The sequence below is a fragment of the Mixophyes fleayi genome, chromosome 2 (genome assembly GCF_038048845.1).
Source record: "Mixophyes fleayi isolate aMixFle1 chromosome 2, aMixFle1.hap1, whole genome shotgun sequence".
NCBI lineage: Eukaryota > Metazoa > Chordata > Amphibia > Anura > Limnodynastidae > Mixophyes > Mixophyes fleayi.
The window spans coordinates 185,434,127-185,450,638 of NC_134403.1; the positions used below are offsets into that span (position 1 = coordinate 185,434,127).

General features: G+C 37.5%; 2 protein-coding genes across 5 annotated transcripts in view; one reads left to right on the forward strand and one right to left on the reverse strand.

The window, feature by feature from the left end:
- Positions 1–5,489, forward strand: part of SCML2 (Scm polycomb group protein like 2) — a 112,664-nt gene extending 107,175 nt beyond the window's left edge. For all 4 annotated transcript variants that reach the window (XM_075195080.1, XM_075195081.1, XM_075195083.1 and 1 more), the window contains 2 exons: positions 1,427–1,575; positions 5,001–5,489. In XM_075195080.1, coding sequence (XP_075051181.1) covers positions 1,427–1,575; positions 5,001–5,126 — 275 coding nt within the window. In that variant the 3' untranslated portion in view covers positions 5,127–5,489. The remainder of the gene's footprint in view (positions 1–1,426; positions 1,576–5,000) is intronic.
- Positions 5,490–11,498: 6,009 nt separating this feature from the next.
- Positions 11,499–16,512, reverse strand: part of RAI2 (retinoic acid induced 2) — a 46,691-nt gene continuing 41,677 nt past the window's right edge. Inside the window, exon 2 of the mRNA XM_075198082.1 lies at positions 11,499–13,781. Coding sequence (XP_075054183.1) covers positions 11,996–13,672 — 1,677 coding nt within the window. The 5' untranslated portion in view covers positions 13,673–13,781 and the 3' untranslated portion in view covers positions 11,499–11,995. The remainder of the gene's footprint in view (positions 13,782–16,512) is intronic.

Genomic DNA, 16,512 nt, shown 5'->3' on the forward strand with positions numbered 1-16,512 from the left:
GCGCATTTCAAGGTGCACAACAATTCACTGCCTCTATAAAAACACCCCAACTAAAAGTAATTTGTGTCTGCATTTGCCGGTTTGAGGATACTTTAAAAAGTGCGTCTGGAGGAAACTTTAAAATCATCAAGTCCTGCCTACTACTGCTTTAGTCTAACCCCCTTCATTAATCTAAACATTACTGGAATGGAGCTTATACAATGGTCAGTTTACCTTTGTTTGGCATGTGTATATTACTAGTAATTATAAGCTTACTGTAACTACCGGTAGATTTCCCAAATGCATTCACACACAGTAAACGCCATAATAGTACATGATGCATTCTGAAAACTGGTACACAAAGGGGAAGTTATCATTACACCAGCAAGCTGTGGTGACAATAGAAGCAATAGGTTCTGTCAGACGCTCTTGCGTCCATTTTAAAACCTTTAAAAATTGCTTGTAAAATGCATATAATAAATTCCAGTGTGAATGAGCTTGTACATTGCTCTAGCTCCCCTAGAAATACAATTTGAAAACAAATCAACTATAAATGTAGACAATCATGTTGAAAAGGTTTGGTTTCCTGTGCCATTGAACATTTGGAGAATTAAAGACGTTTTACAGGGAAAAAAAAGGGCTATGTAAAATACTCCAAGGCACCCCGCCCCCTTGCCTGCTTAATGACAAAATAATGTCCCTCAAAATTAAATCTCATTTTTCCACTACAGTTGAAAAATAGGAGAACTTGCCAAAGAAAAAACTATGTAAATGCCTTTGCGTAAAAGTAGTCATGTGACAACGCCACACTTTCCATGTTCTTAAGTTATTCATACTTATCTATTATCGCCATGGCATAAAAACACAGATATGGCAATTACTTATACTAAAGTATCCCAGAAAGTAGTGATCTCAAGGGACAAAGTGTTGGAGTGGTATTGATTGACCAAAGGATCATATTGCCTTCTAGTGAAGTCTGACTGACAGAAACAAGTTTTCCAATTGTGCATCATTATTGGCATATGCCTCAATAGGTATTTTTGTTTTGACTATTTTTGTAAATCAATGCAAACATTAGACAGAATGAAGTTGATGTAATGTAACAATGATGTAATTTCCAATTATTACATTTTTGCTGGAAAAATCCAGCTGTGTTGTATAGTTATGTGGGTGTGGTTACTGCATGGATCAGGGAAGAAGTGTTATACAGAAGAGAAAATTGCAGGCTGTGCAGTGTTATGCAGACAAGGTGAGAGAACATCATCATATTAATTATCAGTAGGTGGGAGAAGAATTTCTGGGAATAAACATTGAAGAAGGAGTTACAGATAAATGTCCTTGTTGTAGTTTGGATTTTGACTGCAGTACATGCTTATGAATGTAATGAATATTGTTTTCACAATACACTTATAGCAATTATTAATTTATTGTAATATGTTCTCTGTAGCGGCAAGTTCCACCACAGGACCTGAACTTCTTTCCACTGAATGGGATAGTAAAGATCCAGCTAGCTGGTCTGTGGATGATGTCATACACTTTGTAAAGGAGGCGGATCCTCAGGCACTGGCACCTCATGCTGACCTCTTCCGGAGACATGTAAGAGCATCTCTGTAGTGCTGTAGGATAGCATACATTTACTGACATGCTTTTGTTTGACAAGTTGCATTTTGAATAGCTGGAAAAAAACAGAAGGATTTGTTGTTCTGTATAGCACTTGGCCATGCATTCTCTTGTTGTTCTGTATAGCACTTGGCCATGCATTCTCTTGAAGATAGAACCTTGGGAATGTGATGCACTTTTAATTAATGTACCTATTAGGGAGGTGTATTACTATCATCCACTGTAAGCACAATTCACTGTGCACTAAATTTGTAACTAGAGATACAGAGCATCCCATACATCTTGTAGTAAAGCAAGATTCCTGCAAAGAAAGATCACACCTTTACCACTTTGTACATGTATATATTTATTCATCTGTTAAACATGATGTAGACAATAGTGTACATATAATATAATGAGAAATAAGCCCTGCATAACTTCATGTATATCATCATCACCATTTATTTATATAGCGCCACTAGTTCCGCAGCATTGTAGAGAGAACTCATTCACATCAGTCCCTGCCCCATTGGAGCTTACAGTCTAAATTCCCTAACATACACACACACAGACTAGGGTCAATTTATTAGCAGCCAATTAACCTACCAGTATGGGGTTTTTTTTGGAATGTGGGAGGAAACCGGAGCACCCGGAGGAAACCCACGCAAACACGGGGAGAATATACAAACTCCTCACAGATAAGGCCATGGTCGGGAATTTAACTCATGACCCCAGTGCTGAGAGGCAGAACTGCTAACTGCACTGCATAATTTGATGGGTGTGATATAAATAAACTATAATAAAGGAAAACCAGCTTCCCTGTTTCAGTTTCACATTTGAGTTGCATCTGTATATTTTATGTACCTGCACTGATAAATCTGCATTTGCTGCAATCAAATATTATATACAATATTGCTTTTTTCTAGCTTATTGTTTATACATGCTAATATTGTTGGTGGTGGCAGAAAACATAAACTTAAACACATGCAAGGATTCTGTTTAGATACTTCCTCCTATGGTCAAAGCAAGACACTGATGTTTATGCTTCTCGCTAAGAACAAACTACCCAGTGGTGAACAGCAAGATGATATCAAAGTAAAGAAACATAAAGCAGTAGATCAATGAGACTTGCTCTGAGGGTTATCACACCAAGATCTTAAAAAAACCAGAATCAAGTAATAATTTTAGGTGTATATGTGTGCACATATTTTGTGCAGAATTCCATTAAGCACCAAGATTAATCAGCTAAGCAGAGTTGAGCTGTGTGTTATCTGTGACAATATGTTTTGTTTGTGTGTAGCCTATTTGCTGTGCTTGAGTAGTGCGCTTAAATGAGTTCAGAGCTGGATTAATAGGTCAGTAAAATCAACCTACTCTGTTTGTTTCATGAAATGTTTTTCACTACCATTTTTGGTCTGAAATTATTTCTCAATTTCACTGAGATTGCATCTAAATTTTATTTTGCTTTATACTAGGTTTTCAAAATTTTCCACTTCCATAATTAAAATCGGCACCTCATCCGTCAATTATAATTTAGCAACCTACAACTTGCAAATGCTTTTAAAACAAGATCTATAAAATTCCTTATTACCATTCAAAAATAAAGTTATAAAATAAAAATAAAACAAGAGCTATTCAAATGTTGTCCAACCCCCATTTTGAGAAATGTAACCTTTTGTTTTGATGTCAAAATGACTGAACCTTTTCTTAACTAATCTATGCTGCAAAATATTAGTGGTATTCTGTCTTGTGGTCAAAATATTGTTGGAAATATTGTTTGTCAAGTTCACAGCATTACATTCTAAGGATCCTCCAAAGTGGCTTAGGGTTTCTGCGTAATACTAAGGGTTTTTAGCAAGATTTTGATTCAGCTGAATCTGGAGGGTTTTAGTGCTCAGAGCAGAGTTATCTTTTACATGAGCTAAAACTTCTTAGTTTTATCATTTCAGTCCTCCCTGCTTATTTTTAATATGCTACTAAAACATCAGTCAAACAAAATGCTTTTTTACAAAGGATTTATAGTATTTTATATATAGAGAGAGGTTGGTAATGTGTAAATTTAATGAGAAAGTGGATTTCCTTTTGCAAATAAGAAATTTAATGACTAAAATACATTGGAAGTGGTTGTAAGCTTTTAAGGCTGAGTACACATTATACAAAATTTCTCCAAATGCGACATCATTAACGATTTTACCAACGTTTTAAAAAAAATAATAAAAAAAGACCCGATCAGCATGCCGATTCATGTGTACACACTAAACACATTTTACAAGGTTTAACTTCAAATCTGTGCTCTTCATCTGTCATAGCTATCGGCTGAAAAGAACGTGACATTCCATAGAGATCTATGGACAATGCCAGTCAAAAATACATACACACTGCAGAATTGGAACAACATCATTCCATCACTGAATGAGTGAAATTTTTATTCCGCTTTAAAAATCAAATTAAACTATATGGGGGTAAATGTATCCAGCTGAGAGTTTTCCAGCGGGTTTGAAAAGTGGAAATGTTGCCTATAGCAAACAATCAGATTCTAGCTATCATTTTGTAGAATGTACTAAATAAATGATAGCTAGAATCTGATTGGTTTTTCAAACCCGCCGGAAAACTCTCAGCTTGATACATTTACCCCATAATGTGCTTTTCAGCGATAATCGTTCAGCGGTCACACTAATGCAATATCGAGCCAATCACTCATTTATCGTTTGATTGGCCTGATAATCAGCTGAAAACACTAGTGTGTACCCAATCTTAGGCCCCTTCATCTGCTAGATTACAAATTAAACTATAATTAAATTATACATGGAGAATTCAGTTGTATATTTAGTTGATTATAAAATGTTAATGCCACTTAAGAAAACAAAGAAATGTAAGGGTTATGTACCCAAAAGAATAACCCGCCTGCCCTTATCATTGGTTAGATACACTCCATATATGTATGTATGTGTATATATATGTATATGTATATGTATGTATATATATATATATATATATATATATATATATATATATATATAGAGAGAGAGAGAGAGAGAGAGAGATAGATATATATAGAGATATATATCTGTTGCAGTTAGTATGCATATAATGCAATATGTGTGTGTAATTATTTATAAAAGTATGTGCGTGTGTATATATATATATATATATATGTGTGTGTGTGTGTGTGTGTATATAGATGGCTAAACTGAAAGTCCTGTTTTGCAATGAAGGGTATGGCTTTACTGTATTCCCAATTTTAAAAGGGGCTTTTCTAGCAGCTTCCTGTCTGGAAATAGTGAAAATGTAGAAATGCTATATGTCAATGTCTATCTATCGTTTTTCACTTTTGATAGGTAAAAATAGACATCTCTTAATTTGATTTGAGTAAATTGATTTGAAAGTAAAGTGACTTAATGTGTTCTTTGTTCTCTCTTCAGGAGATTGATGGATCTGCTTTTTTGTTACTTCGGAGTGATATGATCATGAAGTACATGGGGCTAAAACTCGGTCCAGCCTTGAAGCTATGCTATCATATTGAAAGACTGAAACAAGGGAAGTATTAAGGAACTGGTTACTTGTAACAATGTTTGTTCATTGGATTTACCTCAAAGTTTACTCTACCTATCATGCCTTCTCTACCGAACCTTCCAGTTGCTATAAAATACCTCCTTTGTAAAGTAAGGCAGACACTACAAATCTAAAGTATTTTTTCCTTTAAACTTCAGTATTCCTTTGTCGATAATATTATTTTAGTAATTATAGATTGCAAAGAAGAAAACCCTCTGAGTACAAATGATGCAATTTGTTGAGATGCTTTTTATTTTTATTCTAACCAAAATGCTAATTCCCAAAGCAGCTTGCATTAAAGAAAGGGAAAGAAAAATGAGGTAGAGGCAGTTCTGCTGTTTAATATTAAGAGGTATAGCTTGACTTGAGCTATTGTTTTTCATGTTGGCTCTGCATTCCAAAAAGAAGACCTCAAAAGTTTGAAAATGGCAAGTACATGACAATGTGTGGGTACAGGATTACAAAACCAGTGATGCCATTTCTGAGTTTTTGTTTTTTTTAATGAGAGTCGTCAGTTGTCATTTTTGTAACAAGGTAACCATGTGTTATTTTAGCTGCCTGTATCTGAAAAATGTTTGCCATGTTGTCACAATCCTGCGTAATGGATAACCAAGCACCACACTTGTGGCGATCCCCTTTAAATTGTTAAAGTGGTCCTGTTAACCTGGTTGCAGAATTGTCTTCAGTGAAATATATCACTAATTGACCATCTGGTAAACCTCAAATGAAGCTTTGCAGTTGCCTTTTCATCCCTCTTCTCAGTAACACTGACCATACAGGTTGTGATTTTGTTGGAAGTTGAAAACAAAATGGCCCAAAATATCAGCATCTATGGGGTCCATGACAAGGAAAGACAATTGAGAATGATTGAAATCAACACAGATAAAAATCAGTCTGGTGACTGCTATTGATATGTGTATGCAGTCATGGGATGACTGCATTAGTAGAGCCCTATGGAATCAGATTAGCATGACCGCTAATTGATAAACCTCAAGAGCCAAATTGAATCCAGGTCCTGCAGTTTGGTTGTCAAACTGAACAGCTAGATTTTGACATGTGGCAGGAAGCATCTATTTTTATTAGATGTTGGCCCAATAAATCTATCTTCCCTATTATTTACTTAAAGGAGGAGATTCAATTTGGAGTGATGTGCATCAACACGATGTCCGGCTGCACATATTACTGGTGTGCTAGGAAAAATGTGCGAATATTGCAGCTGGACATCATCTTGGAGTGTGCCTGTGGGCTGATCCGGAGGCACATCGCACCCATTGAAACTCTCCCTAAGTGTCACTAGGAAATGGTGCCGCTTCCTAAACAGAGATGGATAAAATGGTAACAATGGGAAATATTAATTTGTGAATGAAACGGCGAGCGTTACAAGGTAGGATTTCATGTGTGTGCATAAGAAAATACTAATGCATTAAGTTGGGTACAGTTAAAGCCTGATGCACATATATCTGACTTCTGTCCTGCCTCTAGTGGAACAAAAAATATACCCACATTCATTTCTCCAGTTCACTATTCATCTTCCTTTGTGGACTAGAAATCCTACAATATGAAAACAGAGCGGAAGGCAATCTGTTGTGGTGGGCTTCTTCTCTTGTTTTATGAAAGACAACCAATTACTGCATTATATGTGGATGAGAATGAGTCTAGGTGACAGGGACTCAGAATTACAGTGCTACATCTCATGGTTGATGACTGTTAAACAAGTGTTGAAATGATTAGCAATACTATAGTACTGTCTTTCAAATGACATAACATAAACAGAAAGGGACATTTTTAAATGTGCAACACATATGAATCTTTTGGTTTTTCCATAATGCAGGGTTACAGCTGTCTTATTAAAATAAAGCTAAGACAGATCTTCTATTTGTTTGACTATTGCATTTGTCAATGTGCATGCTTGTTTTTCTAATTTGATGTTTGCGGAATATTCTGCTTTATGTTCTGTGGGAGGGTTTTCTTTGTATTTTTTGGAGTTGAGAACAGTGGCAATAATCTGTGCAATCCACATTTCCAAGAAATACATTCTGTATTACTGTTGACGAATTCAACTTGCAGATCTGTTTCTAGTCAAGTATTCCCTGTACTATGCAATATGCAAAGGTGTCAAATATGTATATGGTATTATATGTATATTATATTTCCTGGGCACAAGGATTCATTTTCATCTTGGTTGCACAGTTTAATTCTAATTTGGAGCTTGAAATCAAGTATGCTTAACAAGCATAGCTGATATCCTTTTATCACTATCTTTTTGAGCTGCATGGTTTCATGTGTTGCTGACAATAAGTTTATACATTAGGGACAAGAATATGCATTACATTAAGAAAAAAAGAATGTAAGTAATAGTGCAGCTCGAGAAAGACGTATTTCTTAAAGGAAGTTGCAGCGTTAAAAGGATTTTTTTATTAGATTTCTTACTACCTTTTGTATATGTACATATAAATCATATAAATGTGTATGTAAAAAAAAAAAGTTGAAATGTGTATTTTCTACAAACTGCTTGTAAGGGAAGGATTTCTTTAGTTATTTCTCAGGTTCCAACAGATGTGTATTTCTAATGTGTATACTCTTTACTCTGTTTACAAACTTGATTACAAAACCACACAAAATATCAGTTCATATATGTTCGTTTTATTGTTTCAAGCTTTGTATTGTGTTACACATAAGCATTTACTGTTTGTGTTGGAACGTTTTGTAGAGGAACAATAAAGGTGCACTTGCATAACAGGGCAGATCATTTTGGGCCCTGCTCAGTTAATTCAGTGCTTACACACAGCGTTGAGAGCCAAGAGCAGCATATGCCAACACTGGAAAAGATGTAATGAGTGTGCATTTGTGTCACTGGAGCCCTGTACTATACAGACTCCATAGATGTACCAGAAATCTCTGTGCAAAGCATAATATACCCAGACATATACTTTATTTTTGGTCTGTGAGTAATGTGCACATGTCCGCACACAAAATAACATTACTGATCAGTCTGGTGTGACTATAATCTGGGTTGAACCACACACACACATGAGCATCAGCTGGTTGACCGATCTGTAAATGAAGTCACAATAAGGAATTAAACACGTGTGTTTTTGGCACTATCTCTTCATACTGTGCCATGTCAGTACTCTAATTTATTTGACACAATTTGTTTATGCAAAAACATTTCTCATCATCTCAATCTTGGTATTTGACCTCACGTGGAATTAGCGCACAAGTTCTGTATACCATTCAGGTTTGACTTGTCATATGTTTAGCTTCAATCAAATTGGATGTACTTAACTTTGTTTAATAAAGTGGTTGTCTATTTTATGAATTTAGTAGTGTGTCATATGTCATAGCCAAAATCTATTGTTTTAAGACCCAACTGCACAAAATGTCAGTATTTCAATTGTTTGTGTTTGTTTTTCTTCTGATAGGGTTATTACATCATACCTTTTAAATACACATTTAAAGTTTACTTTTGAACTTACCTTAAAAAGGTGTCAGACATTGACAATATTCTGAACCCTATAACTTTTTACATTTGAAACCTCTTTGCAGTCCTTCTGAAATTATTTTTTTTTTTTTTAAAGCTCCAACCCTCCGTATAGATGCCACTCCAATTATTTAGTTGGACAAGATAGGACCCTGGGGTAGTTCTGAAAGCCACTTAGTTAGCTATAGGTGGACACAAAAATGGCATGAGCTTACTCACTGTTTTGATATTTGATAAGCCAGTGTATTCTAAGAGCTCTGAAAAAGAGTAAGGCTCTCAATGCAATTTTGATGTAATCAACTTTCTCTGCTGTCTGTGCATGGTGGTTTGTGCATTGAACAAGGAGATCTGTGGATGGCGAGATGCATGCAGCAGAATGTGAGTCAACCTGCAATGAAAACAAATGCTGTGCAGCATGTAGGAGTTATATGTATGTATGGATAATGGGATCTTTTATTCGGAGACCCAATATCTAGAATGTTCTGAAAGTCAGATATCGGTAAATAATTGCTGATGGTCGAGATCATATACACAGACATGGGCACCAAGCATCCTCCTCTTGCAGTCAGTGAGGTAATGTGTTCTATGAGATTTTAGGCATGATGCACTAAATGACTCGAAACTCAACCCACCGAACGTTCTTGTAGTCCACTATGTTCTTAGCGGTGTGCCTGTAATGAAGCAACCTGAGGCAACGGTCTCAGGCAGCTTGTTTTGGGAGGCTACAAACTCAAAGGAGTAAATTTAATAAACATAAATTTACGTGATGCAAAAATCCATATTAGTGGTATTTTCCTTGTTGGAAGATCTAAATATTCCTAAAACAACACAATATTTATCTTTTACAGTGCACACAATTCAAAAGTTAAATATTTATTATTTCTGTCTGTATAAGGCAGTGGTTGGCAACGCCCGGCACACATGCCATATGTAGCACACGGACCACAACTATCCTGCACGCCGGACCTCTGCGACTATATCAGTAAAGCAGCCGAAGATGGCTGAAACAGAGATGCTGCGCATGGGAAGCTGCTCCATTTCATTCATACAGATGCTTTAGTGAGGCAGCTCCCAAATCTGTGCTGATACCAAGTAGTAGCAAGTTTGAAGTTGAACTGGGAGCACAACTATGTGGCATAATATGAACTGGGGCACTACTCTGTAGTAGAATATGAATTGAGGGTAGTACTATGTGACATAATTTAACTGGGGGCACTACTGTGTGGCATAACACAATATTAATATTATTGTATATACACAACTTGCACACCTGGACTTGACTAGATTTTAGTAGGCACACTGATAGAAAAAGGTTGCCAATCCCTAGTATACGGAATGAGGAGAGCAGCATTTCAGTTTCAACAGCCATATGCACACCCCTGGGTATTCCCATACTTCATATGTCCTACAGACCTACAAAGGATAATGTAATGTTTAGATGGATCTCATTTACAAAGCCCACCAAAAATCACTTTGCTTTTGCACCAGTGCGCCAAGAAGATCTGTCTAGTGCATTTTAAGGTGCACAATCGCTATCCTCTATTAGAAGCTTTAGGAAAGTAATGTAGTGCAAAATAGTTCAACCTCCAGCTCTTTGGGATTTGTACTGTAGGCTTTGGATGGTATACCATTTCCTTTCTTTCTGTGGCATGGGTATCAAGATTGCTATGGGAATAAGCACAGACAGTGGGACAATGACAGGCTATGGTAGCAGGAGGGTAGAAGGGTAAACTGGAAGCAATAATGGTGAGCAAAAGACTTGAGGACACTTTCATGACATTCAGGTTTTTCCTAAGTACTGCTTAGTTTAGCCTCAGTAGGCTTAAATTAATCAGGAGAGTCAGGGGACACATTTAATGGAACGCATCTCTGCACTTTGCAGAGATGCGCCATTCTAAGAGTGGAAGTGACTGCGCCCTTTTACACACACCATATAATGTCCTAAAAATGTTCCCTCACCATCACTCTATATTTCAATCATCTCACTTCACAAAATAAAATCTCGTTTTTTACAGTGTTCCACAAAACTACTGTGCACTCTGTACTTGGCAAGGAGCCCACCATGAACTGATGCAAACTTCTACTCTTTAGATAAACACTGCCATCTTGCTCCACAAACTCATGCACTTTGGAGGAAATCGAGGTCTACCAGAGCAAGTCAAGAAGCACAGTGTCACTAAAGAGAATTTTGCACTGCATCGTAAATGACCTGCTGTGTATTGTGGATGTTGGAGCAGGGGCTTTTTCCATAGCATAACTATAGACAGGTTATGTAAATGAAAAGACTCCTTTTAAGGATTAGCTTATCATTTAAAATGTATGGATTATAGTTTTAGGATAACAACCTGGCCATTGTTTAAAAGCCCAGTAAAACAAAAAACTCTGATGTGTTTGGTTGTCGTGTACCATAGATCTTAATAGAACAGCAGCCGGGTCACCCACTGCATCTGCTAAATTAATTAAGCTGATGGTGTACTTGTGGAGAGTCTACTTTGTTTACAGCCAGTGACAAGTAGCTCTCTTCACTCACATTACTTCTCAACTGCCCTTGTAAGTGTTGCTGGGAAATTGTCACCATAGGATGGGTGCAAATGTGTTCTGTTGCTTGCACTGTGCATTTTAGACTCTCCAGAAATTGTCTTTGGAATGTGAAGGATTGGCTGGCCTGCACTGAACGTGATCAGCTACACTTACATCTACCTTCCTCACTTGATCCCTTTCTTGTATTCCGTGCCCCCTCCCATATGCAAATATTGTGTAAAACTTCAACAAAATACATTTTTAAAAAAAAAAAAAAGACACTACACTACATACAATCAGGTCACCACAAGGATTTTTGAGTGTTGCATAGCAACATAATAGTCAAAGAGACCAGTAAGGCAGATCATTAACACATACGAACATTTATTTTAAATATGCAATGTAGCTGTTAATATTAAAAACAGCATATAAGCAAATCCTGGCAGTAAAAACAGCTCTGGCCAATCCTCCACTCTAGTAAAAGCTGCATAAAATGTGCAATCTGCTTAAAAATAAGTTGTTTTGTGGCCTTTTTTCCATTACAAGTTACAAAAAACATAATGTAGCTATTTACCTTCCAAATATAATAAATTACAAAGTTAATTTTACAGGCAAAAGTATTCAGTTGCGGTTTGAGCACCTAGTACCTTTTAGAAAATGCAACATAATTGATTAACAGAAAAATCATGTATCTTTGTAGTCCCAGTTTCAGTAACATGGCATAATTTAAGCCAATCCCCAGAATGCTTTCTTTCATTTTTGTATAGGTAAATATACATTTCTCACACCAATTTCTTTACTGTGTGAGGCGAATTTTAATTCATTTTAAATAATTGGTCTCAAAGTTGGCAATCCAAGAAACTCTTATTTCCTCGGGAAAAAAGCTGCCAGTCTCTGCTTTTTGATTGGTAAGATATGTATCTCTTGTGAATTCATTTTCTTTAACTTCACATTTCTGTTTTTTACTGGCTTTCGTAATGCATCAACATTCTCTCTAACTTCTGACTGACTCTTTACATCATAGTTCTGCATCACAGAGTCCTGTGGCAGGTCTCTCTTAAAGGAAAAATTTTTTGTTGAGACACCAGAAAGTCCTTTTATTTTGCCACAAAATATGGCAGGTACAGCATCTTTCACGGAAACAATGACTTTTGCTGTTTGAGAGCTACTCACAAGCTCAATGTTGTTGGAGGCTTTAGGCTCATAACCAGCTCTGCTGCTTTGTTCAGAAACCCATTTTTGTTGGCGTATTAGTTCAGCAGAGTTAGTGCAGATGACTCTACTGTCCTGCTTCTGTGTCAACTCATGATGGACCAGGGTCGGGTTATTAAATGTAGCAATGGGGTAGCTCTTACTTAGGGAATGACTTAAAGGGTCACTCATGGACCCACATGACACAGATGTGCCAACAAGGGTACTTGTATTTCCAAATCTTTTGTATACAGGGACTGATAGATCTAAAACACCATCTTCCTGGAGCACTGCATTATTCAGATCATTGGTTTTAACCAGTGGCTCATTTTTCATTGAAAGATCCAGTGCTTCATTTTCATTGTTTATTTTAATGACAGAGTGTCTATGAAATTGTGTAAACTCTGTTTTTGCAGTAAATTCAAAAGGTTTGACTTCTTCTTTCTCCAAAGGAGTTTGGGTGGCCTTGCAGTTCTTTGGGGTTTGTACTGTAGGGCTTGGATGCTCTACATTTCCTTTACATTCAGTCTGTGGTATGGGTATTGGAATTGGTATGGGTATAGGCACAGGTACTGGCAATGGGACGATGACAGGGTATGGTACTAGGAGGGTAGCAGGGGGAACTAGAGGTGATAAAGATGAGTTAAAGACTTGAGGTGGAATAGAGTGGGTATTGGCAGATGCATAATCTGGAGATACATGACAAGGGGAGGGGGTGCCTATACTGTTTGGTGATGAAAACAAATCTTGCAAAACAGCTGAAAACCCTGGTGTTTGAAAAACTGGTGGTAGAACAGATTCTTGTACAGGGCTAGAAGTCTTCTGGTCTAAAATTTGAGGCTGACCAACAGTAGCAGCAGTTCCTGGGAAAATGTGGTTCTGAATAGTAGCCCCAGGACATGGAGGGCCTTGGGGCAACACCAGTGGAGAGTTCAAGTGCTGAAAAACATGTTGCTCCAAAAGCACTGGCAGCGGTACAGGACCTTGTGTTGTTATAACATAGGGAGTGCTGTTGCTGTTTGTGCTCATTTGAGATGTTGTACCACCTGCAACTTGCCAGTGAATTGGTAGTACAACAGGGCTCTCTCCCAGACAAATTGGTTGAAGCACAGTTGCAGCCACCTTCAGTGCGACCCCACTCTGGGAATCAGACGAGGGGCTAAGAACAGGGGCTGCAGGGACAGTCACCAGAGGGGAGAGAGCTTTTTTCATCAGACCTGAGGGATTAATATTCCATGCTTCTGCAGTAATCAACTGGGCAACACCATTCTCAAGTTTGTTTGGAATAGTAGAGGAAGTGCTGTTCAAGTCCATTTGTATGTCTGGTGCTTCTTTGTAGAGTTCCTCCATTTTTTCCACTGCCGATATTGGTCCACACGTTACTTGTGTTTACATGACCTTGCTGAATTTTCTGTCCATCACAAATGCGTAGGAATTGCATGCAGTGTCATCTTAATGGCTTGGGGAACAAAGGAAAAATAAACTTGTTAGTATATAACAGATTTATGTTTCATATTAGATGTAATTATAATTAATGGCTGCCAACTTGTTCAAGCATCTAAAACTGAAAGTCAGATAGATATTTCTTACAATCTTAGCGAATGAAATACATAACTTCTACCACTCATAGCATCATAAAAGTGAGTCTACCAAAATCTTATTTGCTGTTCAAAAATAGAAACCTAAATTCTACATAGTATGAGCAGGAAATCCAAAGTTATGGCATATGTATATGATACAACATTACTAATTTTAAAGATCCTTATTATATATATATATATATATATATATATATATATATATATATATATATATATATATATTTAAATTGCATTTTTCAAAACCAAAATTAAGATTTCATAAACATTTATGGCAGTTTAATGCCAAAAGTGACACCACCATTTTTTTTTTTAAGGAAGATATGAATATATAATTATTTACGTTGAACCTTAGAGATGCTAACAGTTCCTGATAATCATTGACCACTATGAATTTTTATTTATTTTTTTTGCAATCAGAATTTTCTAACACCTTCAAGAATTTAATGATTTCAATAGTTCTTTAGTTTGTTAAAGTATTTAGAAAAGTCACCTGGACATGGAGACAACTCTTCTGCAACACACTTAATAGATCCAATGATGCCAACACTGTCAGCAGACTAATAAATGATCTAGTTCACCAAAGTTATATACGTAATGTTTACATCAATTCTTGGTTGTTTGTCCTAGTTTAATGTTCTTTGCAAGAAGAGTGTATTGAGTCATTCAATAACCTCATTTACAAGCAATTAGATTATTAATTAACAAATCCTATGTAGTCATATAACATGTATGTATTATGGTGCAAAGTTTCAGTTAATACTCATGATATTGATGTTTAGTATTACCTGTCTTATATTTATCTGGATGCAGCAAAGTAAAGCTAATCTCAACCAAACATCTGCTGAACTCTCCATCATGTGGTAAATTTCCAGGCTAATGCAATTAGATTCTACCGCACACCTCACAATTACCCATAAGTCTTTTTGCATGGCCCATCACTTCCATAGATTACAAACACCAGCTGATAATTGTAGGTGTGTTCTCACTTCCATTGGGGATGACATGTGAGGATGACAGCATCACATAGCCCTTTCACATACACCATTACACTTAGACAAAGTCTAGGCAGGTTCGCTCCTCGCTCTCTTCCTGCTCCATGCCCCTTACACAATCCTACCATCTGTTACACCTCACGGTTATTGACATGAGCTTTCAGAACAGGAGATAGAGGTCTTCATCTTTAGCAGCTGCCTTTACCGTAGAGCTGGTCACGCTCACTGGTCTTAAACTCAGCATAGTGAAAGCTCATATACAATACCACAGCAGGTGGGTAGAAGGCAGTAGCTAGACAGGAGCGGATGGTCAGAAACTAGCCAAAGTCAGGGGTCCATGGCAGGCAGAATAGTCAGAAACAGACAAAAGGGTCAGGGCTGGTAGGGATATCCAAATAACATGCAGAGGTCGGGGCAATCAGAGTTCAAGCGGGTCCAAAGCAAAGCCAAGGTCAAAAACAGGAAATCTATCAGGAGTCGGCAAACAGCACACAGCAGGTCAACAATCCACAGGGAATGAAAGCTATAACCAGCTAAGCCCTCCCTGCCTTAAATACATAATGTGACCAATCAGGGAAGGGGGAGAGGTGGATCTCAACGAACCCCAGCAGCTGCATTATACTAAAAATTAATTATAAATTAGCCCACAGGCTATGAACACTACTGCGAGTGCGCCCGGCTGCACAGCATTGCTGGGACGCGGCTCTGATCAAAACAGCGTTTCGGACGTTGCAAGACAAAGATCCCAGAAGTGACGTCCAGGTTGTTGTCATTACAGCCAGGAAGCAGTTTGGAGCGAGCGGTGTGGAGCCGCTGCTCATAACCTCATCCACTTATATCCAACACAACCCCTGATAAACACACTAGGCTCAACACTCTTATTATACCCATGAACATGAGATCTTCCTCCACACCTAATCTGTGATCTCAATAAGAGACACATACTACTCCTTTCAAAATCATAGCGCACTGCCCATGTTAAACTTCTCATGTCCATGTCACACATACTGAACACACCATCTTACACCTCAGGGTCCTAACCAACTAGCACCACCTCCCAAAAGACCCACTGGGAGTCTGTGTTTAATCCATAACCCCAGTCTGAAATCACGTCACCACTACCCAGTTCTCCTCAACCCCCAAACCGTTCCTCCATTCATAACCCCCATTCTATCCCTATAACATCCCTCTTCCCCTCTTTTCCAGAGCAAGAGTGTAACATATGATAAACTCCATGTTAAACGTGCAACTCCTCAAACCCCTCACCTCTCTACCTTTTTAAAGGCTCAACTCCCCAAAAATATTCCTTGTAATTCCATACTTTTTACAAACTATAGGGGGAGATTGATTTCCTTCAGGAGACTCATTTTAAAGACTCTAATCAGCTGTCCATAGTGTGCCAAACTTATCATCATCATCATCATCACCATTTATTTATATAGCGCCACTAATTCCACAGCGCTGTACAGAGAACTCACATCAGTCCCTGCCCCAGTGGAGCTTACAGTCTAAATTCCCTAACACACACACAGACTGGGGTCAATTTGACCAATTAACCTACCAGTATATTTTTGGTGTAAATAAAAACTTATCCAAG